The sequence below is a fragment of the Protomyctophum parallelum genome (assembly GCF_964188405.1).
Source record: "Protomyctophum parallelum genome assembly, chromosome: 14".
Classification (NCBI taxonomy): Eukaryota; Metazoa; Chordata; class Actinopteri; order Myctophiformes; family Myctophidae; genus Protomyctophum; species Protomyctophum parallelum.
Window position 1 is genome coordinate 22,706,556 of NC_139709.1, and position 25,250 is coordinate 22,731,805.

A 25,250-nucleotide genomic window follows, 5' to 3' on the forward strand; every position below is an offset into this window, starting at 1 on the left:
AGAACATTCCACCAGCGTAATTATGATGCAATGGCCAACCATTAGGGATGATAGGATTAGGATGATCCATTTACATTTAAATATTTTACCATGGTTACAGAATTCAACGGGTCATCGATTTCGGTATAACACTATGTACACGGAAAGTTGTGTTGTTTTTACATTATCAGGCCAATAGAGGGAATCACTGGACAAGAAAAGCAAACATCCACAGAGATCAACATCCATAATTTATTTTTGGAATTGTTCTTGTTTTTTTTAGGGTTTCTAATCTCAATTGCACCCAAAAAACATGAACTTTTAACATTCAGTAGATTTTCTGTGATCTGGGGTTTTCTGGCTCAAACAGGTGCTCTGATTTGCGGCAGTAAGTGACATCACTTACTGCAAATCCCATATATGTCAATGGGATTTGCCAGCAGATGTCACTGTTTCACTGTGTTGCCTGTTTTCATTGTAGCTCAAAAGGCCCAAAAAACCCCAAAGAAAACTTCAGACCACAGAAAATCCACTGAATGTTCAAAGTTCAGGTTTTTTGGGTGTAATTGAGGTCATAAAACCTAAAAGAAAAAAGAAAAATAAATGAAAATGAATGTCATAAAACCTTTAAATACATCAAAAGTATTTACAAACAAGAATGTATTCACATATTACAAAAAATAACTTAGTCCAGCTTTATAGATAAGTGCTTTAGATAGTGCTTAATAAATAAAGTACACCACATCATTATAACATTTCTTTGTTGAATTCACCCTCATCACTAATAAATAAATCTCCATGATATTCTGTTATTGCATTAATAAAAAATTATGATTTGTTTCATATACACAGAGATCAAAATGACACATCATATAAATACTAGTAGTGCTACGATTTCTGTCACAGCATAACAAAAACACAGTTCATGCACTGACTCATATGGGGTGTTTGTTACCAAATATATCATGAAAAACACAAAACATTGATTAAACTATGAAGTGGATAGATACCCTCTTTCTGTCCTCACTATTTTCTTTTTTTCTTGTCAAATTGACAATAGGTGTAAACATGTTCCGACCCAGTAGAGATGTGACTGCCACTTTAAAATAACATTCAAGACAAATGCTATGGCAACTCTCTCGACTTGTAACATTATGGACTTTGACACTTTTCAGAATAAATGCTTGTTTTTGATAAAACTACAGAACCATGCTCAAAAACTAGTCAAAAGAGATCTGAGTCTTGGTTCTGTTACTATAGGGCCCCCTTTACACCTGGCAGTGTGGATCACGTACAGTACCTTTACAACTGGCAGTAATATGCATCAACTCAGCCCTAGTGTACAAACACAAATCAGATCTCTATTAGCCACAGTCACAACACACATCACTTTCGCACAACATTGATATTGTTTAGTTTTAGTTGGTAAGCTTTAAATGTATTTTCAAGACGATAAACTATGAGCAGAAAGGGGGGATGACATGCAACACAGGTCTCCAACCAGACTCCAATTTGGGATGTTGAAACTACCGTTTTCAACACAGGGTGTCCACAGTATTGTAAGGTCTTTATTACTAAATAATCCTATATTTCTTTCTTTATCTTCTATTAAAAAAGGCCTCAAAAAAGGTTATTAATTTGGTTTTTGGAAGGTATTTTGTTTACAATTTATTCCTAATCTGACAATACTCCACACACACTACTACACACCATAAAATTGCTCCTCTATGTTATGGAACAGGCCTTGAATTTTCCAGTCCAGACATGATCCATTCTCACTGCATTTGAAACTATTTGATCTTGAGAATTCATTCAGTCAAATCAAAGGCATGAGTCTTGACACTCATGTTGTATGTGTTGGCATGCACAGCAGGAAGATGCAAGTAAGACAGACCATGATGATACATTTGCTAGTCCTCTTTAAATTGTATAATTAGTGTATGTCCTCATACCAAGTTTTAAAACCAGGTACAGTAGTCAGTAGAGATGTGAACTGGAATGCATATATAAAATAGTGGAAGAATTTCCTTTTGTGTACTGTGTTCTTCTTGATTGTGGAATCTAGAATATTATTATATTATAATTATATATAATATTTGTGTGCAAACTGTGCACAAATGCTTTTCTGATGGTATGCCCACAAGCACACCATCTTTGAAAGTAAACATTGACTTAATCACAAAGGGATGAGTGATTTCCTGCATTACCCACAAAGCACCAAGCCTCTGACTAGCAGGCAGGTAGCCTTCTAAGCTCCAAGGAAGCTTTGAGAAGGAAGAGAAGTGGTCATGTGACTGGGCACGTCCATGACACTTTCATGGACACTTTCATGGGGCTACATACTAATTCCTACACAGGTTGTTTATAACCACGCCCCCGGGCAAGTTAAGTTTACTGAGGTTAAGGTTAGGTTTAGGTATAGTTTTCTTGAGGTTAAGGTTAGGTTTACAATGGAGACCTTTGTCATATAATCGGTTCAGGAATATAAAAGAAGACAGGTTGTTTTCTAACTTCTAACTTCTTACTTTTCGATGTGCACAGAGTGCACAGTATATAATTTTATCTGAGGATCTAAACAGCATTCTGCCAAACTTCCGGGTAGTTTGGCTCCCATGAAAGTGTCCATGAAAGTCATGGCGCCCAGTCACGTGACCAATCTTCCTTCTCTAAGCTTCCTTGATAATCTCACTGCTGTCTTCAGTGTAGCTCCTTATCACTGTATTCGGTCTAAAATAAATATCTCATTCCTTCAGTAAAGCTGAAGGAAGCTGCATCTTCCATTTACAGCAGTCATTCAGTACTATTCACTATTTGCTCTAACAAAAGGCTTACTTACAGCAATAGTATTAATGGGGGAATAACCTGTGGAGCATGTGTGCCCCCATGAAAAAGCGACACTTCCAGTTTACAGCCTGGCTGCCAGCTGTGGCAGATCTGTAAAGATCTACATACTAGGAGGGATTGAGGACTGGGAAAGAAACCTTGGAGGTGCCGTGGTCCCCAGAGGTCTGATGCCTGCCCGCGAGACAGTGCTAAAAGGGCATTGAGGACTTCAAATATGCCATATGAGGACTTCAATGGCATTGTGGAGCTTATGTACCTAGGAAATACACAGTGTGCGGGTGTATTCTATTCCTTTCATTGATGTCCACTGACCTACACACCTGTTCATACATGCGCCTGATTTCTAGGTGTGCGAAAGCTTTTTCCTACAGGAGCTTATAACATACAATATCAGTGAAGTAAGTGAAGTTGTCAGTAGTTTGGAGGTGTAATACATTAATAGAGTGAGGCAGGGACAGAAAAGGAAATCAACGGTTGTAGTTTTCAAATTCAAACACATTCAAACTTGCAAGTAATTTATTAACAATTTCAGGACGCAAATAGCTGTTTTGACTATTAACGATGTTCTTTACATAACTCAGACAATTAAGAGGTTGAAAATCGTTGGAATGTCAATTTAATGCCGAGTATAAAGAGGGCCTGTGATTGGACATCTGGGTTGGATTCCTCAATGCATTTGTTGCTTAACCACTTACGATGATGTACTTCATCGTACAATGAAAAGAGCGGATCCACAAGCTCACAACGGGACTCCTCCCAACAATTTGTGAGTATGCAGATCAGCTATTTTTATTTTATTTTATCTTGGAACTACAAACTGATTATTCGGTTGCAAACTTGCAAATCCTGTTTCTATTCACCAAGACAACTGATGACAAGCAGCACATCATGGAGTTCAGCTCTTTTCAGCCTTGTGAACATTTCAAGCTGAACAACGTATACATGAGAGGATCAATGGTTTAGGGAAACTCAGCCTGCTGGGTCCACGTTAGCGACGGAACCAGATCCAGGTGTTGACGAGCCAGAAGGCCACCGTAGCAGAGTACAGCATCACCTCTCGCTTGGAGCGCTCTTTGTTTTCTTCCTCCAGCAGCTGCAGACGACGGTTCAGCTTCACAATCTGAATGAACCAGTCACCAAGATGGAAATCAGTCATTTCTTAAAGGGATTTTGAAACCAATATATCCCATTGTTCTGATGCGAGTACATGTGGTTCTCAAAGTGGGGTCTGGGGACCCCCAAGGCTCCTTGAAGGGGCACAAGGTGGCATCCAATCAGTTTAACCACTATAAGCCCATTTTATACTTTAACAAATTCAAAAATAGCAGATCTGGCCGGGAGGCACCTAGGCTGGTCACCGGTTAGTCCTGATCCTGACGACCTTTGCTGCGTGTCAACCCCCCCCACCCCATCTCTCTCCCCGTTTCCTGTCAACCTATACTGTATACAGTATCAAAGGCAAAAAAGCCCCAAAAATATCTTACAAAAAAAATAGATCTACAAGCTCAAGTGTTCCGATGCGACATGTAGCGAGATTGCAGACCGGGTATTTTTTGAAAATGTTAGAAAGAATCTAGATTTGAAGATACCGGTTATTATTATTATTTTTTTTAATGATTCCAAAATGTTCTAGATTCTAGAAAGGTTCTGGGAGTCCCTGAGACAAATTGTTTTCTGATGGGGGTCCACGGCCTAATACATCAATAAATCAATCAGTGAGGCTCTGAACGGGCTGAAAACTTGCCCAAATTTGTAAGTCACAGATATGTCAAACAGACTGACATACTGTAATAGATCAGTGGCTACGTTTACATGAAGGGTGATCATTCCGAATGAATACTTCCGAATAAAATACATCCGATGTAATGTTTTTTGCCGCGAGTTTACATGGGAAATGGTCATTCCGAATGAGTGTTTATATCTTATATGGACGTTGCCGGTGTGATATAAGCCATGACACATGTTATTTCACGTGAAACTACACCATCTGTTGGACACATAAAATATAGGCAGTTCATTCAGAACACCAGTAGACCATATACTTTGAAATCCCATCATTTCATCTCTCGCTTGCTGTAAGCACTGGACCAGAGAGAGAGAGAGAGAGAGAACGCACACACACACACACACACACACACACACAGTCACACACAAAGCAGTAAAACATCGCATTTATCAACTTTTCGCTGCGCGCCTCACAAGGCTATTGGATTTATTTGTGCTTCGTCTTTGCACAATGCACGTATAGGCATACATTGTGTAAGTAAGAGCTGATCTACAGGCTGACAATGTGCCCCACATAATAGCGTATTCTTGGGACTGCGTGTGTGTGTGTGCGTGTGCGTGCACGGGCTGACGGCATTGCGTCCTCTCTCCACTGTCTTTCTGTGAGTCCCCGATGCACTATATAATTTGAAAATGATCAGTGATCATGATCAACTCGGGACGGTTGGATTTTTGAACACTCACAGACCAGGGGGATCATCAATCATCACTGCATGCTGCAGCCTGCTCCACGTTTTTTGGGGGGGGATTTCGGAGCTGCAAAATGCAAGAAATAACGCACTCTATGTGTAAACTCCTCGGTGCGCCTTGGATATGAGCGCCTTGGAGTTGGAGCGCAATGGAAATGAGCATGCTCAGAAAGACCAGAATGAACTTACATCCGAAGCAGTGTATACATGAGTCCAATTTTCTTTCAATCGCAATGAACATCGGAGTAATCCGGCCAGTGACATCGGAATGGTTTTTAGATCGCATCGAGCGTTTTCATTCGGATGTAAGTTTTTGTAGGTGTTTACATAACAACGTTTAATAGGATTGAACTTATATTCGGAATGAAAAGGGGATTTAACTGCTCATGTAAACGTAGCCACTGACATCACAAGATGGTAACATGAAGAAAGTTCCACATGAAGCCATGGCTTTCCCATGTTGAGCCTGAGATTCACACTGCATGTACACAACCTCATAACAGACGTTTGGGACTTAGTTTGCGGGGATTACCTGCCGTCGAAGCGAGGAGGCGTCCACTAAACCTGAATCATCTGTGGTCATGTCCAGGGCCAGCTCCAGGTGAGTCCTGGAGACAAAAACATCTCTCATTACGGACTATGGAGAGTGGTCTTCGTTATTCCTGGCGAAGACCCAAAGTGGTCGAAACTCGAAACGTTTTATCTTCTTTAAACATTTAATAAAAAGTTTGGAGCTCAAGACCATTGTGCGAACTTCATCTACTCTCAAGGCTATCGATAATTTAAAAAGCATAACCATATAGAAGCCAGTGACTCAACATCAGACCATGCTTCGGCTGGTGGTTAAAGAAAGACTAAGCTCCGTACTTACTACTTAGCATAGATAATATGAACCATTTGCATTGCAATCTATCACCAGAAAAAATTGCACTTTGAATGGAGTGAGAACTAAACCCCATCATTGGTAAAACATTAACACCAGTTAGCCTAGGCAGGCCTAAGCAAGCAGACCCTCTCATTGCTTTATACTGTCCATGAGCAAAAGTGCCAGAGTGGGTAAGCACTGAGGAGTCACTTAACATTAATCAAAGGATGGGGAAGAACGTGCATGTGTCTTATTATAAAGATAACTGGTTCAAGGAATGGGGTCGATTCAACCTGTATAATTTTCGGATATATCACAAATGGATTCTTACCATTCCATGTGTGAGTTAAATTAACACAAATTTTACAGTGTCAATTGGAGTCAGAGATAAGAAAATGTATCAAATGGGGTTCCCTGGCCCAATAATGCATAATATAAACGGTTGAGCATCACTGACTAACACATTGAGGATTAAAGGAGGGACGTCACCTGCGGTGGCTGTCATCCAGAACCTCGAGGACCTGCTGGTAGGCACGGTGTGTTGTTGACTGTACGTACGATAGAAAACCTCCTGCTGTGAACAGGTGTGCATTGGCATCCTCTGGAGAACAGAGTGGGGGACACACACGGATTGGGGGAGCAGTTGATGATGATGGCGTTACGCTGGGAAAGGGAAGAGAATCATTATTAAAGTCATACTGTGTAACATTCCTTTTAGTCTGTCCCTTGTAGTATTTTGGAAAGCAACAACAGGTTGTCAGTAACTGTAAATGAATAAGTAAATGCAAGTGTCGGGAGTACACAATGAAAATTATGTTTAACTCATTTACCGCCAACACACCCATCTGATGTCTAAATTGTGTACTCACACGGAAACCGAGAGTGAGGAATTGAATTATCAATATGTTACACGGTACATTAATCAACTACGGTGATGAATTCTGCAGAGAAAGCTGTGGAAGGGAATTTTTTGCAAAAATGTCAACAGCACTCGCCAAACGTTGCCCATGCCTATCAAAATAAGTACCTACAGTAAAGTACATTTTGTGAGTGCTGGTGATCTTTTTGCTTATATGAACTCTTCTGAGTCATGCACCTGGTAAGAGACTAATCTTTAAGACTCGAGTCGTGCTTGCATTCTTTTACGTTATAGGGCCCGTTACCTTGCATCAGCTCTGTTGATCTGGCCATTGTAACGTCCAGTCATGTTCTCACTAGCACTTCGCTCTCTACGGGATCGCGGATGAGACTGGGCCTGTAAATGACATGTCAAATTGGACACAATGTCCAATTTCCTTGCTGAGTTAAAGCTGCATTCCATACTTTGAACACTCCTGATAAAGAGAGGTAATAGGATTAAAATGCAGGTTAATACACGTATCAGACTTAATCAATTTAATCGATAATAAATTAAATAAAATGCGATTGATAATTTATTATTAATCACTATTTTGTCATTAGAAACTTTTGAAACGTTAAAAAAATAGCTAATTGGGGAAATAGCCCATTTCAAGATGATCTGCACAACACCATTGTGCAACAAAATATAAAATAATTGATTGAATAATGACTAAGAAAATTGTGGCAGCCCTATTTGATACATATATAATAAAGTATCTGTTTCAAACACAGCCAGCAAGAGATAAATGGAACGGAGAACGCCCAAGGTCGACACTCACTCCCTGGCTAACATGGCTGTGTGATGGGGTGGTTTGCTCAGTCTCCAGGGAGTCTAGAGGCTGCTCCTGGAGGGTCAGGATGCGGGGTGGAGCCTTCATGTTCAGCAAGTCCAGAGGAGGGGTGGACTTGATCAGGTCTAAATCTCTGGGATGAGAATATCGAAGGTCCTCATCATCCCCTGAATGTGGAAGTGAGGGCATCACAGGTTTACAGGTGTAGTGGGTGCAATTATGTTTGTGTGCAATTCTACATGATTCGTAGTTTTCATGAAAGGGGGAGCAAGTTGAAGAGGGCATACTGTAGGAAAGAAACCGGTCAAGTGATACTGTACATCCATCAAAGACATTTACATTTATAAATTAAGGGTATCGGGAGGATGGGTTTTGGAGGGATGGAGAATGGAGAATTTGAGTGTGTGAGGATCAAGTAGGCAGAAAAATACAAAATATGTGTGCATGATTGTGCGAGTGTATGGGTGGGCACAAAAAAGTTCACTGTGTTGGATTTATAAAGACATTTCTATGTCCCTGCAAATGTAATGAATGTATTCCAGTGTGGCCTCCTCAAAAATCTAACTTTATACTTTGGAAAATGGTTGACAATAATGTCAGGTATACGGTGTGATGTAGTCAATGGACTTAAGGCTCATTCATATAGTCTGGACTTTCGGTGGTGAGGTGACCACTGAAATAACAGAGGTTGTTCTCAAAGTGGGGTCCAGGCACCCCCAGGGGTCCTAAATGCAAATTTGAGAACCACTGGTCTCCTGACATGCCATCTGCTTTGCTGACCTGCTATGCATATCCTCTCAGGCACGTGCATGAACGCGGTGTGGTGTGGGGCCAGATGCTGTTGTAGTGGCAGACCTCCTGGTTCCATTTCTGGGGCCACCTTGAGGGTCTCCGGGATCCTCATGCGTTGGCTGATACCCTCCGTGTACTCCAGCTCATAGTGGATGCGGTTCATCTCCGCCACCTCCGCAGCAGGCGGGGTAGGAAAGGTTGTGGCACTCATCCAGCCTGTGGCAAGACAAGATCAAAATGGTTAATGGTATGGCTCGCTCACCTCGCTGTATGTTTTTCTGCTGTACAAACCCAATTAACGTAATAAATAATAATGTAAAAAAAGCACGTGCACTGTCATTTGAATCACTCGATCTTCACATCAATCTGCCTGTTAATTGAGAGTAAAAAGGGTCTGCAATACAATCTTAACTTGCCACTTGTAATTTAGTTACAGCAGCATCCCAAAGTTAAAACCACAAATATTTATAACCACAGAAGTTAGCACTTTGAATCAATTTAAGGTATTCATTCATTTTTAATTTAATCTAAACTAGCCTTAATTAAATGAACCAAATATAGCTTGATGTGTTGTGGAGATAGCGGCCATGCAGTTCAAATTGATTTCACGTTTAGCTGAGTTTCAGCTGTGTTTAATTTATTACACGATATCGGTGCACGATGATGCATAAATGGCTTGATATATTATATAACATAGCTATGGTGTCTGGTACTGTACGTTAATGTTGCAAACCCATATTATCCCATGAGCGTTGTGCATGATGACATTGTGGGCTATGGTAGCTATAAAAGGCTATCGTATTATTTATGTTCGCTAACGTTACTTACCGTGACGTTATTATCTTGTTGGATGTCAAAATGTAATTTGATAAAAACACAGCTACACAAGATGCCCTGCTACAGCTGAATGAATGTTATGTGGATGCATCGACCGTACACCGTCCAATTTCGTCCAAAATGCAACACACTCACGCACTGTGGCGCAGTCGCACACACCGTCGGTTGTGCGTAGTCTGTGTACGATTTGTCTTACAAGGATTGTTCGCTTGGGTGGAGTTAATTTTCGTCCAGTCGACATGGCTGGCGCCTGGCGTGACTTGGGTTATAAAACAAGCGCACCCTATTTTTGCACCCTCCTTCAGAAAACTGAAGATTGACATATTAGTTAGTATCAACAACATTGCCAATCTGCCGTTGTATATTAAAACAGTCATCATATTTAAAAGGCAGAAGGATGTGTCTGCATTATAGCCTTAAGGCTACAATAATTATTGCAGCACATCACAGAAAAAATATTCCATATCTATACTTTTGACAGCAATTCCACGTTTGATCCAATAATCTACCAGGAGATGTCACTATTGGGTTAGGTCAGCTCCTGCGGGTTCTATGAGTTTGGCCAGTCAATGGTTTGGCCACATTGGCCACAAGGAATAGAGGCAGTGGTGGAAAACTCAATTGTTTTACTTAAGCAAAAGTATCATTACTCTAGTAGCGATATAGAAATATCAAAAGTCCAGAATTTAAAATGTACTTAACTCAAATAAGTCAAATGTATAAAAAATGCAGCCAACTTAAAAAAGTACCAAAAGTAAAAGTACTCATTATGCAGAATGTCTCATTTAAAGTTTTCAAATGAAAAATGAAAATAGATGTAGGCCTAGGCCTACAAGCTCACGATGTGACACATTGTGAGCTTGTAGATTGGCTTTTCAAATGGCTGAATCGGCCTCTGCCTAGAGGGCTGAAATGGTTAATGTATGTTTTGTAATATTAAAATAATCCAAATCTACAAAGTAACTAATAACGTTTTTAAATGTAGTAAATGTAGGCCTAAAATATTTGGATCCAAGATAATTGGAGTAGAAGTAAAAGTAGGCCTATTGGAAATACTCAAGTAAAGTAGGCCTACAAAAAGGCCTACCTCAAACTTATAACTCAATGTGTTACATGTATTTCAGCAAACAAATCAGCAAATTCTGGTACAGCACCAAAGCAGCAGTAGTTATGGACCAGTGGCACACAAAGAGTGAAGGCAGAGCCATGGTGTTTTTGGTTGCATTTGTCATATGAGATTAGAGTCCTATATTTATGGTAGTTATATAGGAAAGTCCAGAAGGATGGATGAAACTGATGATTAGGCCTCAATTAAATTAATTAATGATAGATAATTTAAATAAAAATCAGAGGGGAAATCAGAACAGTGTTGGTTTCGGCCACTGATTTGATTAGTTTGGCAAAACTATAAATAAAGCTTTATAAACTATGGTCTTCTACCATCTCTACAATGATACTGTAACTGTAGCTTGTAAAGTTTTGCCTCTGCATAGGGTACTAAAGTATAGGAGTATAGGTTAACATAACCTTCAAGAGTATATCCCCATGCACATAAGCCAAAGTTGCCAAACCAGCTTGAAGCTTCCTTCCAGGAAAAGCATAACAGGCAGTCCAAGGCAAGCATGTGCTCTTTAGCCTAATAATTTTGATGAATGGCCCAGTTATATAATGTGTGGCCTTGTTGAATATTTCTACCCAGAGGTGGTTATGACCATACAAAACCACGCCCCTTCTTTCCATACTCTTTTCCATATCTTAATCACTCCATCACTCTCTTTCTAAATATAGGTATACCCATACATTTGTTTAAATCCAATATGGTTTGCAGCTTTACTGGCATGAAGCAACAAACTAGCCATTGTTCATGTTTTCTCGTTCTACCCCTCCCCCTTTTCCCAACGGGATCTTCCTCTGCAGGCTTTCTCTGTGCTTCTCCATCTCTTTCTGTCTCTCCATGTCTACCTACCTACCTCCTCCTCCCCCCTCGCACATTTCTTTGCTCCCTCCTTGTCACCCCAATCTCATCTCTAGCTGTTTCGAGTAGTAGGTATAGAGAACTATCCTTCCACTAGCTCAATTTACAACGTCGGCATTTATCATAAGGGAATTATGTAATGAAAAATATTACAGAGCTCAGTCAGCACACGTGGATTGTATTAGTTAAAATAGACTGAATAAATGTCTGTTCGTGGAGCAAGGGAGAATGACAGATCACAGAAGTCGAAAATTACATAGTAGAAGTTAAACCCCAAACCTCATGCCGCCGGTTCATTCATCGTCGTCAGTCGTTCAGAGAGCTGGAATTAAAACTCAAGTTGGATTATTTTTAAACATTTCTTGTGTTCATTAACAGGCCTCTTTAATTGTGGGAATATTTTCGATGTGCTTGTGGAGTGCATACGTTGATTTTGTTTTGAACTGGAGTTCATTCATTCTGAAGCGGCTTCTGCGAAAACCTGACTGCTGAACTGTCAGTTGATCTATCAAAATTGATTGCGAAGATTGAGTTCCATTCACTGTTGTCCATTGGATGCCCCTGTAGGATGTGGCGTAAATTTTGGTTGTTGGTTTTATGTTGCGCTTCGGACAGTGGAGTGCGTTCTGTGCTCGGTGCAGTCGGTGGTGTGGAAGTGAAGGGAGCAGCTCAGTTTACCCAGGAGAAAACTGCAATAGAACAGCACAGCCCGGCAACGGAACGTGATGGGTTTAAAAAACTCCAAACTCCGCCGACGGTGGCTGAAGTCGTGGCAATTGAGGGAAGGGCCATTGGGAAGGATATGAATATCGAGGCTACAGGGAAAGATACCCAACATGGAGAACTTCAGAATCGAAGGACGGATTCTCAGGTCGGGGTTAATACAGAGGGAATAGCAGTCTCTCAAGCGGGGATGGGAGAGCAGCAGCCAACTACAGATACCCTGGAGGATGAGGTGGACAACCAAGAGAACATTATGACCCAGGTGAGTAGCTTATAAACAAACCATGAATCAAACCACAGGCAAATTGAAAATTTTCGCAGGCTCTACCGATGTTAACCCATACAGACGCTGGCCTTGCACAGTTGCACTACATTTCTTACGGCTGTTCTGTCCTCTGACATACAGTACGCTAGCTAGTTGAGCGGCTGTGTGTGCCTTTTACGCACAGAATTTACGCACAAAGAAATGGGCGCGTAATTCTCCGTCATTCTCCATCTATCAGAGTGATGATTGGTAATCTCCAAGCTGCGTACGCCCAGAGCCATACTGTAGAGTGAGGCTCTGCGTACGCCCAGCCATATGCGTAATTGCGTATGCGTAATAACAATGATATCATAATCACACTGCTGAGAAAATTAGTTCCTTTGATTATTCTTACTTGTAGACATGTGAATCTACTGGAGTGTGTACACTAGGTCACTCATTTCCTGATAGAGTTAAATGTGTTGTCTCTTCTTCATGGCTACACACTGGTCCACTCCTGGGGCTGGGAGAGCTTATGGTCAGCCTACTGTAGTAGTAGTAGTAGTAGGCTACTCAAACAAAGTCTAACAGGAAATTATGTGAAATGTAACACACAGTAGACTGCCCTGCCATGTGTATGAAACTTATGTTACTTAGGCCTACTAGGGCCTTTACTGTTATCCTATTAGGATGTTATTATGTTAACAACATGACATCAGCTTGTGACTCAGCACTGCTGGTCTCGAACAGGAACAAGCTGCAGGTTGAAAAGGCCCTCAGCTCTGAGCTCGGTAGAATCTGCACTCGCTGATAACAAACAAACAAATCTTTACACCTGGGAAAAACTGAATCCATTCTCTTTGGTTCAAATAGTAATCTCAGCAATGCTGATGACTTCTTGATTAGAGTGGGTGACAATACCTACCTAGGTTCCATCCTGGAGGCAAATCTTTCCGAAAATGGCCACCAACGTAATCAAAAAAGTCAACCAAAGAACAAGATTCCTATACAGGATCTCCTCACTGGTCAACAAAAACACCTTGAAGACCCAAACGGGAGCCCTACTACAAGGTTTCTATGACTATGCATGCACCTCTTGGTACCACAGCACCTCAAAGGCCCTTAAAACAAGGCTCCAGTCTTCCCAAAACAAACTGGTCAGGTTACTACTTGGCCTCACTCCTCGAACCCACCTCACCCCTGCCCATTTTGACAGACTGGAATGGCTTAGAGTTGACGACAGAGTACAGCATCTTGCAATGGGTCCACAAGATTCGATATATAGCACCAAGATACCCATGTACCTGTCTAAATACTTCCTTAATGTCAACAAAGTCCACACCCACAACACCAGAGGGACCTCAACAAACCATATGCAACCCAGATTCGGCACAAACAAGGGACTAATTTATTTTCAATCCTATGCCACCAAAATGTGGAACGCATTACCAACAGTCATTAAGACATGTGAATCCCTTGACTCCTTCAAAACTGCTCTCAAAGGGCACCTACGGACGGCTGCAATTTGAAACTGGCCCCTGTAAAACCTGAATCCCCCACCCACCCCTTTTCCCCCCTCACTGTATATGTTAGTTTTTTTCCCTTTTTACCTCCTCTATGATGATTTCCTGATTTTAGCTATATAGAAGAGTATATTTGTACGTCTCTAATTGTTATGATGAATTAAACATTGTGGGCCCTATTGTAAACAACTGTAATACTTTATGGTGTCGTCCACAGTTACAATTTTGTATTGAGTTGTGCTTGAAATGTACTGTAATTCTCTGGAAATGTAACCTCTAAAATGTATTTTATTTCTTCTTCAGAATTGTATTCATGAATGGAATCTGAATCATTAGCTCGATCATTACTGTTACTTTTGAATTACTTTCACTTCAAAGCTGACACAAAGACAAGACAAGAGTCACATTTGTACTCAACAGAATTAGCTTTGGAGTGGTAAATTGAGACCAGAAGTAGATTACTTATGTTTGAGTATGTCATAAGATGAGGCAGAAAGATGCTGTGAATAAATGCCCTCTTGTCTTCCCCCAGTTGCTAGGTGACTATGACAAGGTTAAGACCATTTCTTCAGGGTCTGACTGTGTGTGTCGCTGTATCGTCCGACCGATCAAACGCGCTGCCTGCGACCGCATCCATGACGATGACCCTACCACGCCTCCCAGGGATTTCTACACTGTGGAGACGGTCACCAAGGGAACAGACTGCAAAAAGTGTGTGTGTTTGGCCCCACCGTCAGCTGTGAACCCCTGTGAAGGAGACTACAGGTTTAAAAAACTACAGGAAGCTGGCAAAGATGATATTAAGGTAGGAACACAGATAGGCTACGTACATACAAACTCTCTCTCACACACGCATGCATGCATACTAGTGTAGCCTAAAATAAGATAAGTCCTTTATTGGTCCCGCTGGAGCAATTTGGGGTGCACACACAGATGGCACCAAAGACAATACAGCAGTGAAAAACAGATTACAGGGCAAAGAAAAAGGTACAGCAGCCTACTTACTACTTACAGGTACATACATACCCAAAGGCTGCAAAAATAGCCAATTAATCCAGTGAGAGACAAACTGAATGCTGAGTCAGCCAGTCAACCAGCTGATGTCCAGTTAATCACAGACTGTTGCCGGGAAACTCAGCCGCTCTGGCCTGGCAAACAACAGGTCACATTGAACTGGTTTAGAGATAGGCTTGCTAGGTAACAGCTGTCCTATGTAACAACTTGCACATGCAATAGGATTAATGTGAGGCATGTCGGCAGATGACCAGATAGGGGGTGAAAACTTGCATGTCTTCCACATTCTCTAACTCAGTTTATGTGCTGTCTGTCATGTCTAAGTAAAACAGGGTGTGTGTGTGTGTGTGTGTGTGTGTGTGTGTGTGTGTGTGTGTGTGTGTGTGTGTGTGTGTGTGTGTGTGTTTATAGCTCGCTGCCATACTTGACCTGCTGGAAGGCTCTCTGTATGGAATGGACTTGCTGAAGCTTCACTCTGTCACCACCAAACTACTGACCAGAGTAGACAACATGGAGAAGGTACATGTGCACGCAGGCAGGCAGGCACGCACACACGCAGGCACGCGCGCACACAATGGTCGTTAATTTTAATTATTTTAAAGATGAAATGTAATGTGTTTTGGAGTATTTAAGTTGGGGCGGATTTTGAACGAACCTAGCTTTCTGTCATAGCTCCATGTTTCCAACCTTCAAACACCGGCTGTCCGTCGTCCGCACGTCTTTTATCCGTCTTCTATAAGCACATATTCTGGCAATTGTCGAGTACCATCACCCGCCTAGATGTCACGTCAGTTCACAAAGTAAAAATCACACCCGTGTGAAGTGAGGGGCGCTCTTATAATCGTACATCATCATGACGTAACATGTCGATTTTAACGTGTGTTCAGTGTTGACTTGACTTTAATGCCTGGTCTTCATTCTGTGTCATTCTGCTCTCTCCAGGCTTTCTCTGGCAACTTCACAGAGAGAATGAGGGAGAAAGAACGAGTGAAGGAGAAAACGAAGGAGAAGGAAAAAGAGAAGGAGAAGCGAATACAGCAGAAGAAGAAGAAGAAACTGAGCGAATCGGATCGTTCCGGACAGAAAGAAAGCGCTGCTGTCTATACCAACACACAGGTACATATACTGTATGTCCCTGTATCTTAACATCTGTTCATCTGTTTACTAACCATCTGTCTGTTTGTTAAACTGTTTACCTGCTTCTCTTATCTCATTTGACCCCCAAGTTTGGTGCCCTGTGCTGCAGCACCTAAAGCCCTTCCATTAAGCTGGCATTGAACCTAAACTAACCTAACCTAACCTCACCTCACCTCACCTCGCCTAATCTCGCCTCATCTTGTCCTGTTGCAGAAGAATTATGAGGAGCGCTTTGTGGGAGGCCAGCCGAAGAAGAGCCAATCACAGGACGGCCTGGAGCCTCAGCAGCCAATGAGAAACAAAACGGGAACTCAGCAGCCTAGCAAAAACAAGACAGAATCACAGCAGCCAATCAGAGACAAGAATAGCATGGTGATCAGGGGTGTGACCTTCTATAAGGGAGAGGGAGAGAGCCAACAAGGGGAGCAGGAGGAGGAGAAGAGAGGAAGAGCAGAGAACAGTAAGTTGATACTCTCTCAACCAGAGCACCAAACAGAGAGAAACACAAATATAAAGGTTAAGGTAGACTTACTGTAATATATTGTAGATGTGAGTACTTTAAAGCTACAATCCGTAAGTTTTATGTAATTGTCTACCTCTCCTAATGGAGAGAGGTCATTTCAACAATGTCCGTATTACAATAAAGATGGCTGTGCATAGGGCCCTATCTTGCATGCCTCCACCTTACCCCTTATACCTAAGGGGTAAGATATTTGTTGGGGCTTTTTGCCTTTATTGATAGACCCACGGCACGCTGTCAGGCTGTCAGGATTACCAGCCTAGGTGCCTGGACCGTTCGGCTGGCCGAGGCCATGCCTAAACCTTTTTTAAGTGTTTTTTTTACAATTTTGCAAAAATATTTTAAATTGTTAAAATAAATTGTTCAATGTAGTGTCCAATCTAGCAATGAGCTTTCCTTACTGTATGTGTTTTCCTAATACTACTGTACTGCATGCAACTCCACATCATTTCAGTTGTAAACTGAAAAAAAAAGATGATGGCAGAACAACCATGGTACATACAGCCCAGGCAGTTTCCATTGGCTCGTGTTTGTGAAGTAATATTACACAGGGAGTGTTGACTTCTACTCCAATTGCTTACAGAAGGCTTTGCAGCCTCTGATTTATATTTATTTATATTTATAGGTTTAGGGATAGGGATTGTAGGTATGAGCTGAGAGGTGAACTTAACTTTAAAAAACCAAGGGTCGGCACTACTTTGAAGAGCATGTGTATTTATGTTCGTGGGGTGAAGCTGTAGAATGGCTTGTCACAAAGTGTAAATCTAATTCAATAAAAAGAAAAGGCTTAAACAGGCGATATTGGATAAATACCATACGGTATGCTGAAGAATTGAACATTCTTTGTTTTTTTATGTTTCGTCCAAATGTTGATTGTTTTGTAGACCCTGTACATGTTCTACGTTCTTATGTAATAAGGATAGGCATACATAAGCTATAAGCTTCTGCCTATTCCTTTTCGATCGTGTTTAAAAAAGAAAATGTTTTGAAATTGAAAAACTGAATAGATCGAAATCATAGTAAATACTAAATGGCATGAACCCCATAGTCAACAAACAACAGGTTAAATACATGTTTAGGTAATTAGAGTGTAAAGAAAACAGTGCTGCAAAGTAACTAGGGATCAACAACAAACCTAGCATCTGTCTAAAAACAACATGCCATCTAATTATCATTCTTAGCATTTGTGGTCAAGAAAACAATATATCTAGTCTATCTATTATGTGAACAAGTAACCAACATACATCTGAATATTACAGTATAACTGAAAACAGCTTGAAGGAATGGTTTAACATTGGAAACCTCTCCCCTTCCCTCTCCCTCCTCCATCTCCTTTCCAGCCAGTAAAAAGACCATAAGTAGAGATGCTTCAGTGGACTTGCTGGTCTCGGACCAGCTGCCTCCGTCTACCCAGAAACCCAGGCCATCCACTATCATTACCCGAAAGCCATCCACCCACGGCTCTGCAGGGAGACCAGATCTGCCCCCAACTCCAACCCGATCTACAACCTTAACTACCACCATCAAACCAACTACCAAATTGACTACTACACCAAAAACGACAAAGCCTCCTACGACCACGACCAAACCTGCCACTACGACAAAAAAACCCACTAAACCAAGTACCACAAAAGCAGTGACAACAACTACTACGACGACAACTACTACTACTAAACAGCCCCCAAACAGTTCAGCTACCCCTCCTCCTGTCACACAAGCCAATGCTCCGCCCTTTGCAGCTGGTGTTGCCCCACCCCTTGATGCGTTGTCCACTGCAACGGAATCCCTCGGGGGAACTAAAAGACGACTTAGCTGGACAGAGAGCCCTGCAGACAAACCAGCAACTACCAAAAAACCTGGTATATAGACACATGTACACAAACATTGTATTATATACAGTATACATAAGCATACACATTGTATTATACAGTCATATATCAAAGTGGAAGATATATACCGGTAAATGCATTTAGAAAGATAGAAAGACAGGCTAACCCACACACAAACATGCACGCTTGCTTGCGCACGTACACACACACACACACACACACACACACACACACACACACACACACACACACACACACACACACACACACACACACACATTCAACATGGTTGTTGTGTTAAAAGTATGTTAAAAGTATGGTTGTTGTGTAAAATGCAACTGGTGGAAGTCGTTTCCTGTGGACCCAACAAGTGTTTGTGTGTGTGTGTGTGTGTGTGTGTGTGTGTGTGTGTGTGTGTGTGTGTGTGTGTGTGTGTGTGTGTGTGTGTGTGTGTGTGTGTGTGTGTGTGTGTGTGTGTGTGTGTGCGTGCGTGTAGGAGTGTGTAAGGACACTGTAGCCAGCATCTCAGAACCAGTCCAACACAACTCCTTTGGCAGTAGTGATGGAGCCTGGATGAAAGATGCTCGTGGACATGGCAGCGTGATCTACACTACTAATGGTCACTATGGTAATAACCTCCAGGAATTCAGAGATATGGAAACCTTCAAATCAGGTACAGGAATGTGTGTGCGCATGCATGTGTATTTTATGGATATAGTAGTAGTAAGAATAGAAGATTGGTTAGATAATATAGGTTTGTGGGCATTGTGGAAATTGTAAAGTTACTGTTCAGTAGCCTTTTTAGGACTTAACTCTTTAACTGTTCAGTACACTATACCACTACAGACAAAATGTCTCATCGCTGAGTGCTCACTGAGGAGCAGTAATAATTGAGCAGGGTATTGTACACGTGTCATAGGTCTATATCCCGAGAACCGATATCACAATGAAAATAAAAACGTTGCTACTTTCCCAATCAGAACACAAAGCCATTCCAAAACATCCGCCATGGCTACCAATCAGGGGTCATCAATTTGTCCATGGCAAAGACTTGGTCTTGTCCGTGGCAAATGTTTGATTTAGTTTTTAACACACAATTATTGTCTCCACCAGGCCGAAGGCATGGGGGGAGAGTATGTTTTGCACTCCGTCCGTCCGTGTGTCCGTGTGTGTGTGTGTGTGTGTCCGTGAGCAGCTAATCTGTCCGTGAGCAGCTAATCTCGGCCACCGTTAACCCGGTCGATGCCAAATTTTGCACACACACTCCCTGGATGCCAACGATGAACCTCTGCCCCAAACTTTCCAGAACGGCCTGTTATAGCGCCACCAGGAGGCCGCTTTGTGCAAAACAAGTTTTTGCACAGTACACCTACAGATTTTGTCCAAACATCACGCAAATTGGTACACAGTCTCTCTAGAGCCATTCAACGAAACCGGTCTTTCAGATTTCTCACACTCCATCCTGATTGGTTAAGATTGGCTTCCAAAGTTCACAGGAGTGCTCAGTTTCAAACAAAATGCTGCAAATCATGAACACATCACGTGATTTCCGTGAAATTGGGCACCCACATTCCCACTAGGCCGAGGACGAAATGCCACATGAACAATTTCAACTCAGCCTCAAGGTGGCGCTATAACTGGCCGAAAAGTGTTTATACCTCTAACTGCACGGATCTGTGGATAACTTTGTATGCCAACTCCCTAGAGGCCAAGGAAAAACCTTTGCCTGGAATTTTTCACATCTGCTCTTTATAGCGCCACCAGGAGGCCGACATATGTAAAACACATTTTCTATTATTACTCCTTCAGATTTTATCCAAATTTCACGCAAATCGGTACACATTATCTCCATAGTCATGTGATCAAGACAGGTTTGTTTGATTTCTCATATTCCATCCTGATTGGCCACGATTGGCTCCTACAGTTTTCAGGAGTAGCCCGCTTTGTACAAATCGCCACAACTCCTCAACGCAGCGTCCGATTACGATGAAACTGTGCACGCATATTCCCACTAGGCTGAGGAAGAAATGACACTTGACAGTTTTCAACAGCCTGATGGTGGCGCTACAACAAGCCAAGTCGCGTCATGCACTCGTTTATTTGTGTTGCCCTGCTACCCAACCACCAGATGAAGGCAAGCTGCAATGTCCTACATTCCTATCCTCCTGGTGGAGACCTGTGCCCAGAAGGGCACTTTTTCTAGTTATTAATGTTCTTATTTTGATCATAAGACATGTCAAGTCTCCAGGTTTTCTTTCTTCGGAATATGTATTACACTGATTTACTACGACACTGTGGCACATTAGGATTCCAACTAGTACTCTACTAACTCTAGTGGCTCTCAAACGTTTTATTTCCAAAACCCCCTTAACTCTGAGAGTGTACAAATGGAACCAAATGGACCCGAATTAGCTTGGAGACTTATTACTGCTGAAAGCTCGATACTGATTGGTCTTTTATTTCCTGACAGCAGGCTGCTGTTTTCAATTACTATGGAAGTGGAAACTTTATTTAAAACCTTATTCTTATGAATATTATATAAACATCACAATATTGATTTCACTCATAATAAGCACGGTTTTATTTTTGCTATGGAGCACAAGTCACATAATGCATGTGCTAATCAGCCTGTAGAGTTCTAAGGGTATTGCGTTCTTTTTCTCAGGCCAGGCCAGTAACACCTACAAGCTGCCCTACAGTTTCACTGGCACCGGCCACGTTGTGTTCAATGGAGCCTTTTACTACAACCGTGCCTTCAGCAGGGATGTTATCAGATATGACCTGAGACACAGATATGTAGCTGCCTGGACCACACTGGACGATGCTATACTAGAGGAACATGTTCACAGGACACAGACAGAGGTAGAGAGAGAGAGAGAGAGAGAGAGAGAGGGGTGTGTGTGTGTGTGTGTGTGTGTGTGTGTGTGTGTGTGTGTGTGTGTGTGTGTGTGTGTGCGTGTGCATGTGTGCGTGTGTGTGCGTGCGTGTGCATGCAAGAGTACAAGATTTAGCATGTGATGCAGTCACAAGGCTAACATTAAACAATTAACAGTCCATAGTCCAACATGTGTGTGTGTGTGTGTGTGTGTGTGTGTACAATTTGTGATAAAAGCTTTGCTCCCCCCCCCTTTTTCTTGGAAAAAGGACACGATGGGAACTAATATGCACAAAAACAAATTTCACCCACTTTTTTACTTAAAAAACGGTGATGTGACAATAAAGCTGATTGTGATTCTGTACCTCAGGTGGAGTTTGCTGTTGACGAGTCAGGCCTGTGGCTGTTGTACCCGGCTCTGGACACAGAGGGCTTCCACCAGGAGGTATTGCTCCTCACCCATCTCCGCCCCAGGGACCTTCAACCCATCCGGAGCTTCCGCACGGGACTGCGGCGTGGCCGTTATGGCGACTCGTTCCTGGTGTGTGGCGTGTTGTACGCTGTGGACAACACAGAACGCATTTACGCCAACGTGACTTACGCATTCGACACACACACGCTCACGCACACCGTGCCCAGTCTGGCCTTCACAAACATGCATGCACACACCTCTCAGCTCAGTTACTCTCCATTGGACAAGAAATTGTACGCATGGGACAATGGACACCAGATGACCTATGGTGTCATCTTCGCATATTAGCACAACAGACACACCCCTTGGGTGGAAAGACAGGATGGATGGATGGATGAACGAACGGATGAACGTATGGTCAGAGGCACAAAGAGATGTATGTATGCTAGGATGGTAAGGTGGCACGAAACAGAGGGCTGCCATAAAGTGGAGAGGAGAGAGACAGATGGAAGAATGAAGAGATATTTTAGGACTTTGTGTCACAGTGACTGTTGATCAGTCCAATCATGCAAAATGGTTTTGAATCCTGTCCTCACGTCAAGACACCGGAAAACAATGTCCGTAAAACCATAAATGTCAATAATTTCTTTAAAGTCAAATTTCATCCAACATGGGCTGTATTTTGTTAAAATTATGGTTTGACAAAAAATATGAATTTCATTTGTGGTTTTAACGAACATCTGTGGCATGATACCATGTTGCACTTCTTGTATAAACCTCAGATGACGCTCTGCCACACACAGAATACCTAATGAGCCACTTTTATTACAAGTAGGCTTTTGTTTTGTTTTGTAAATGGTAAATGGTAAATGGTGCATTTATATAGCGCCTTTATCCAAGGCGCTTTACATAGATTGTGCATTACATTCACCCATTCATACACCGATTGCGGCGGAAACCATGCAAGGTACCAACCAGCACATCGGGAGAAATTTGGGGTTCAGAGTCTTGCCCAAGGACACTTCGACATGTAGACAGGAGGAGCCGGGATTTGTCAATGTTTTTGATTTTGTCAATGTTTTTTCCCCCAGCACTACTATTCTCAATTAACCAGACGACCAAAGATTTCCATCTTTGGTCGTCATTCCATCTTTGGTCGAAAAGTTAATTTTTGTCGGGGCAGCTTTCATTTTTGTGGGGAAATCTAAATTCAATATGGGCTAAAACAGCGATGAGAACAAACCTGACAAAACTATATCGGCCATTGCTTTGAAAACAAATCATGGCACTGTCCAAAAATGAAGGACTGCGCTCAAGGTTTTCTATTGGCTCTGCAGTGCTGTTATTTAGACAAAAAAAGTCTTTCCAGGTTTAGCCCCAACATTGAATTTTGATTTCACCAGACAGGCAAACATCACTGATCGTCTGGCTAGGCAAGACCAGAGTGTAGAGTAGGAGAGTAGTGACACGCTTTGATCTCGCCTCAAAGCAGGGGCCTATGGGCTCTATAGTTCCAAACATTGCTCCTATGGCTGGAACTATCTCATTGAGATAGAATGAGCACTTCCGCATTCCATTGTTACAGTGGGAGTCAACGCTAGTGTCTCCACTCTCTTACTATATTACTCTGGGCATGACTAAAGCACTCATGGTTGTGTTTAGTTAAATCATGGCACAATCTTCTTGGCCACAATCACTTCCCATATATCTCTTTCCTTTTCTTTGAAGTACTGCAATGAACCTTCTGAGAAGACTGGAAGTGAAGCCGTATGGTTCCAACTTGTTGCATTTGATTATCAAACAGCTGTCCACCAGTTCTCAGTTTCCATGATAATATTCTGCCATGACTTCATAAGATCACCTAGCAACACGATGTTGTAGTTTTAAGAAGACATACACAAATTATCTAATTTGCTTCTCGTTCTGGTGCAGATTTTAAGTGCTTCCCTGCTATATCTCTGCTCCCACAGCCAAGAGATACACAGTATGAGCAAGAATCTATAGATTTATGCAACAGTTACATACTTCAGGATATCCCTGTGATGACTGAGAGAGGGCATGCAACTGCATTAGCAGTTTCCTCAATTTGTATGTAACAGTTTTTTTTTAATGTAATGTTTTAAGGTCTGTACTAATTCACACATGTAGCCTCTAGGGCGGCAAACAAACCAAGGATTGGATGCAGCCACGTACTGTAGATGCTTGTATTTTCCATATTTTCATACATATAGTATTACGCTAGTATGTATCTGCCATTCACCCCTGAAACATCATGTTTCGGCAAGTTTCACAGCAGCGACTAATCTGACAACACTAGAGAGTCTATTTGGCTTTTTAGACATTATAAAGTATTGTTCTGTATCTTTACTCGACCATGTGTTGACCGATGCATTAGGTTGATGAAACAAATGTTTATCTACAGTATATGACCAGGCAAGGCAACCAAAATCTGCAATCACCTCTATGTCCTGACAGAATGTTTAGCAGGCTAATTTTGAAGTAATTCATTTCTAGTCAGTAAACAGTCTTTGGCTAGAATTATGGCTACTATTGCTTTGCAAGTTGCAACATGACGTACCTGGAGGTAAACACTGAACGTGTCAAATATTTTCATGCGTGGCAACTTTTAAAGAGTAAAAACTGCCTCTTTATTCCTGTGTGTGGTAGCAGTCTGTTATCCTTTATAAAAAGAGACTGTACTGTATGTTTCTATACTGTGTATATGTCTGCTTAGCTCATTGCATGTTCATATGTACATAAATACTTCGTACTGTAGAACTGTACCATGAGTGCATGAATCTTTCGTATCATCGTTTGGATCCAGTTTGAGTTCAAACCCTCTAATTGCTATTGAGCTTCACAGGGAAATAGAACCCAGAAGTCAAATTTACTTCCTTTACATTGTTTTGTAAGGATCATGCAACAAAGTATAATGTATATTATTCACCATAATTATGACAGCTTTATTCTCACACCTCATTGATATACTATACACAGCGCTGGTTCACTGTTTACCTGCCATGCTGTCTACCCATTGTGTCTCATTGGGAAATAGAACCCTTTGAGTCCTTGTAGTGTTACCATATTTTTCAACCTACAGTATTGAGCAACACGGGAACACCTGGCTTATAAAACAGCCATTGAAAAAACTCCAATCAAATAATTTCCGTAACACTGCACTGCAAAACCCTGAGTGTTAATTTAACTCAGAGTGTAAACTACACTTTCTTATTCTCTCTTTATTCTGCAAGGTACATCTTTTTTGTTAAAAAGATAATTTCAATAGCTACTGTATAGGGTGTTTGTTTAGTAACAGAGGGGTCTGTCCATCTCTCCAACTCTTTGGAAAATAGAGAATACATTTTTAAGTCCAAACAGGAGAGAAGACTAATAAATCAGCTTCAGTTTTACCAAATGTACCTGTTTATCCTGTATGAGTCATATCTCCTGATTGGATAAAGTTTGTATCCCAAAATGAAAATCTATTTTCTGTTTACTAAAGAGCTGGAGAGACGG

The 25,250-nt window shown here is 41.6% G+C and overlaps 2 protein-coding genes across 3 annotated transcripts; one reads left to right on the forward strand and one right to left on the reverse strand.

Annotated features, from left to right (window-relative positions):
• Positions 1 to 570: 570 nt before the first annotated feature.
• On the reverse strand, positions 571 to 21,807 carry LOC310870211 (mitochondrial fission factor homolog A-like). 2 transcript variants are annotated; one of them, XM_083781302.1, is made up of 7 exons: positions 21,688 to 21,807; positions 8,634 to 8,861; positions 7,842 to 8,020; positions 7,326 to 7,417; positions 6,652 to 6,825; positions 5,830 to 5,905; positions 571 to 3,943 (listed from the first exon to the last, which is right to left on the reverse strand). In XM_083781302.1, exons 2-7 carry the CDS (start codon positions 8,854 to 8,856, stop codon positions 3,812 to 3,814), a joined length of 876 nt encoding a protein of 291 aa, XP_083637428.1. In that variant the 5' UTR covers positions 8,857 to 8,861; positions 21,688 to 21,807; the 3' UTR covers positions 571 to 3,811. The 2 variants fall into 2 exon arrangements, with proteins under 2 accessions (XP_083637428.1, XP_083637427.1); XM_083781301.1 differs by lacking the exon at positions 21,688 to 21,807 and adding an exon at positions 9,474 to 9,622 and having other exon boundaries at positions 572 to 3,943.
• Positions 11,470 to 23,890, forward strand: olfml2bb (olfactomedin-like 2Bb). The gene is made up of 9 exons (XM_083781299.1): positions 11,470 to 12,442; positions 14,480 to 14,752; positions 15,373 to 15,480; positions 15,904 to 16,077; positions 16,312 to 16,558; positions 17,959 to 18,477; positions 18,944 to 19,120; positions 21,113 to 21,309; positions 21,693 to 23,890. The coding sequence occupies exons 1-9, from the start codon at positions 12,026 to 12,028 to the stop codon at positions 22,080 to 22,082; spliced, it is 2,502 nt and encodes an 833-aa protein (XP_083637425.1). The 5' UTR covers positions 11,470 to 12,025; the 3' UTR covers positions 22,083 to 23,890.
• The last annotated feature ends 1,360 nt before the right edge of the window (positions 23,891 to 25,250 follow it).

What these genes read in the sequence shown, in the direction of transcription:
- LOC310870211 (XM_083781302.1), bottom strand. Translation starts at nt 8,856, where the DNA reads ATGAGTGCCACAACCTTTCCTACCCCGCCTGCTGCGGAGGTGGCGGAG. An exon ending in ATCAACAGAGCTGATGCAAG is followed by an intron (nt 6,826 to 7,325) that starts GTAACGGGCCCT and finishes TCCCTTTCCCAG; the next exon opens with CGTAACGCCATCATCATCAA. An exon ending in CTGGATGACAGCCACCGCAG is followed by an intron (nt 5,906 to 6,651) that starts GTGACGTCCCTC and finishes TTTTGTCTCCAG; the next exon opens with GACTCACCTGGAGCTGGCCC.
- olfml2bb (XM_083781299.1), top strand. Translation starts at nt 12,026, where the DNA reads ATGTGGCGTAAATTTTGGTTGTTGGTTTTATGTTGCGCTTCGGACAGT. An exon ending in CTGGCAAAGATGATATTAAG is followed by an intron (nt 14,753 to 15,372) that starts GTAGGAACACAG and finishes GTGTGTTTATAG; the next exon opens with CTCGCTGCCATACTTGACCT. An exon ending in TTCACAGGACACAGACAGAG is followed by an intron (nt 21,310 to 21,692) that starts GTAGAGAGAGAG and finishes TCTGTACCTCAG; the next exon opens with GTGGAGTTTGCTGTTGACGA.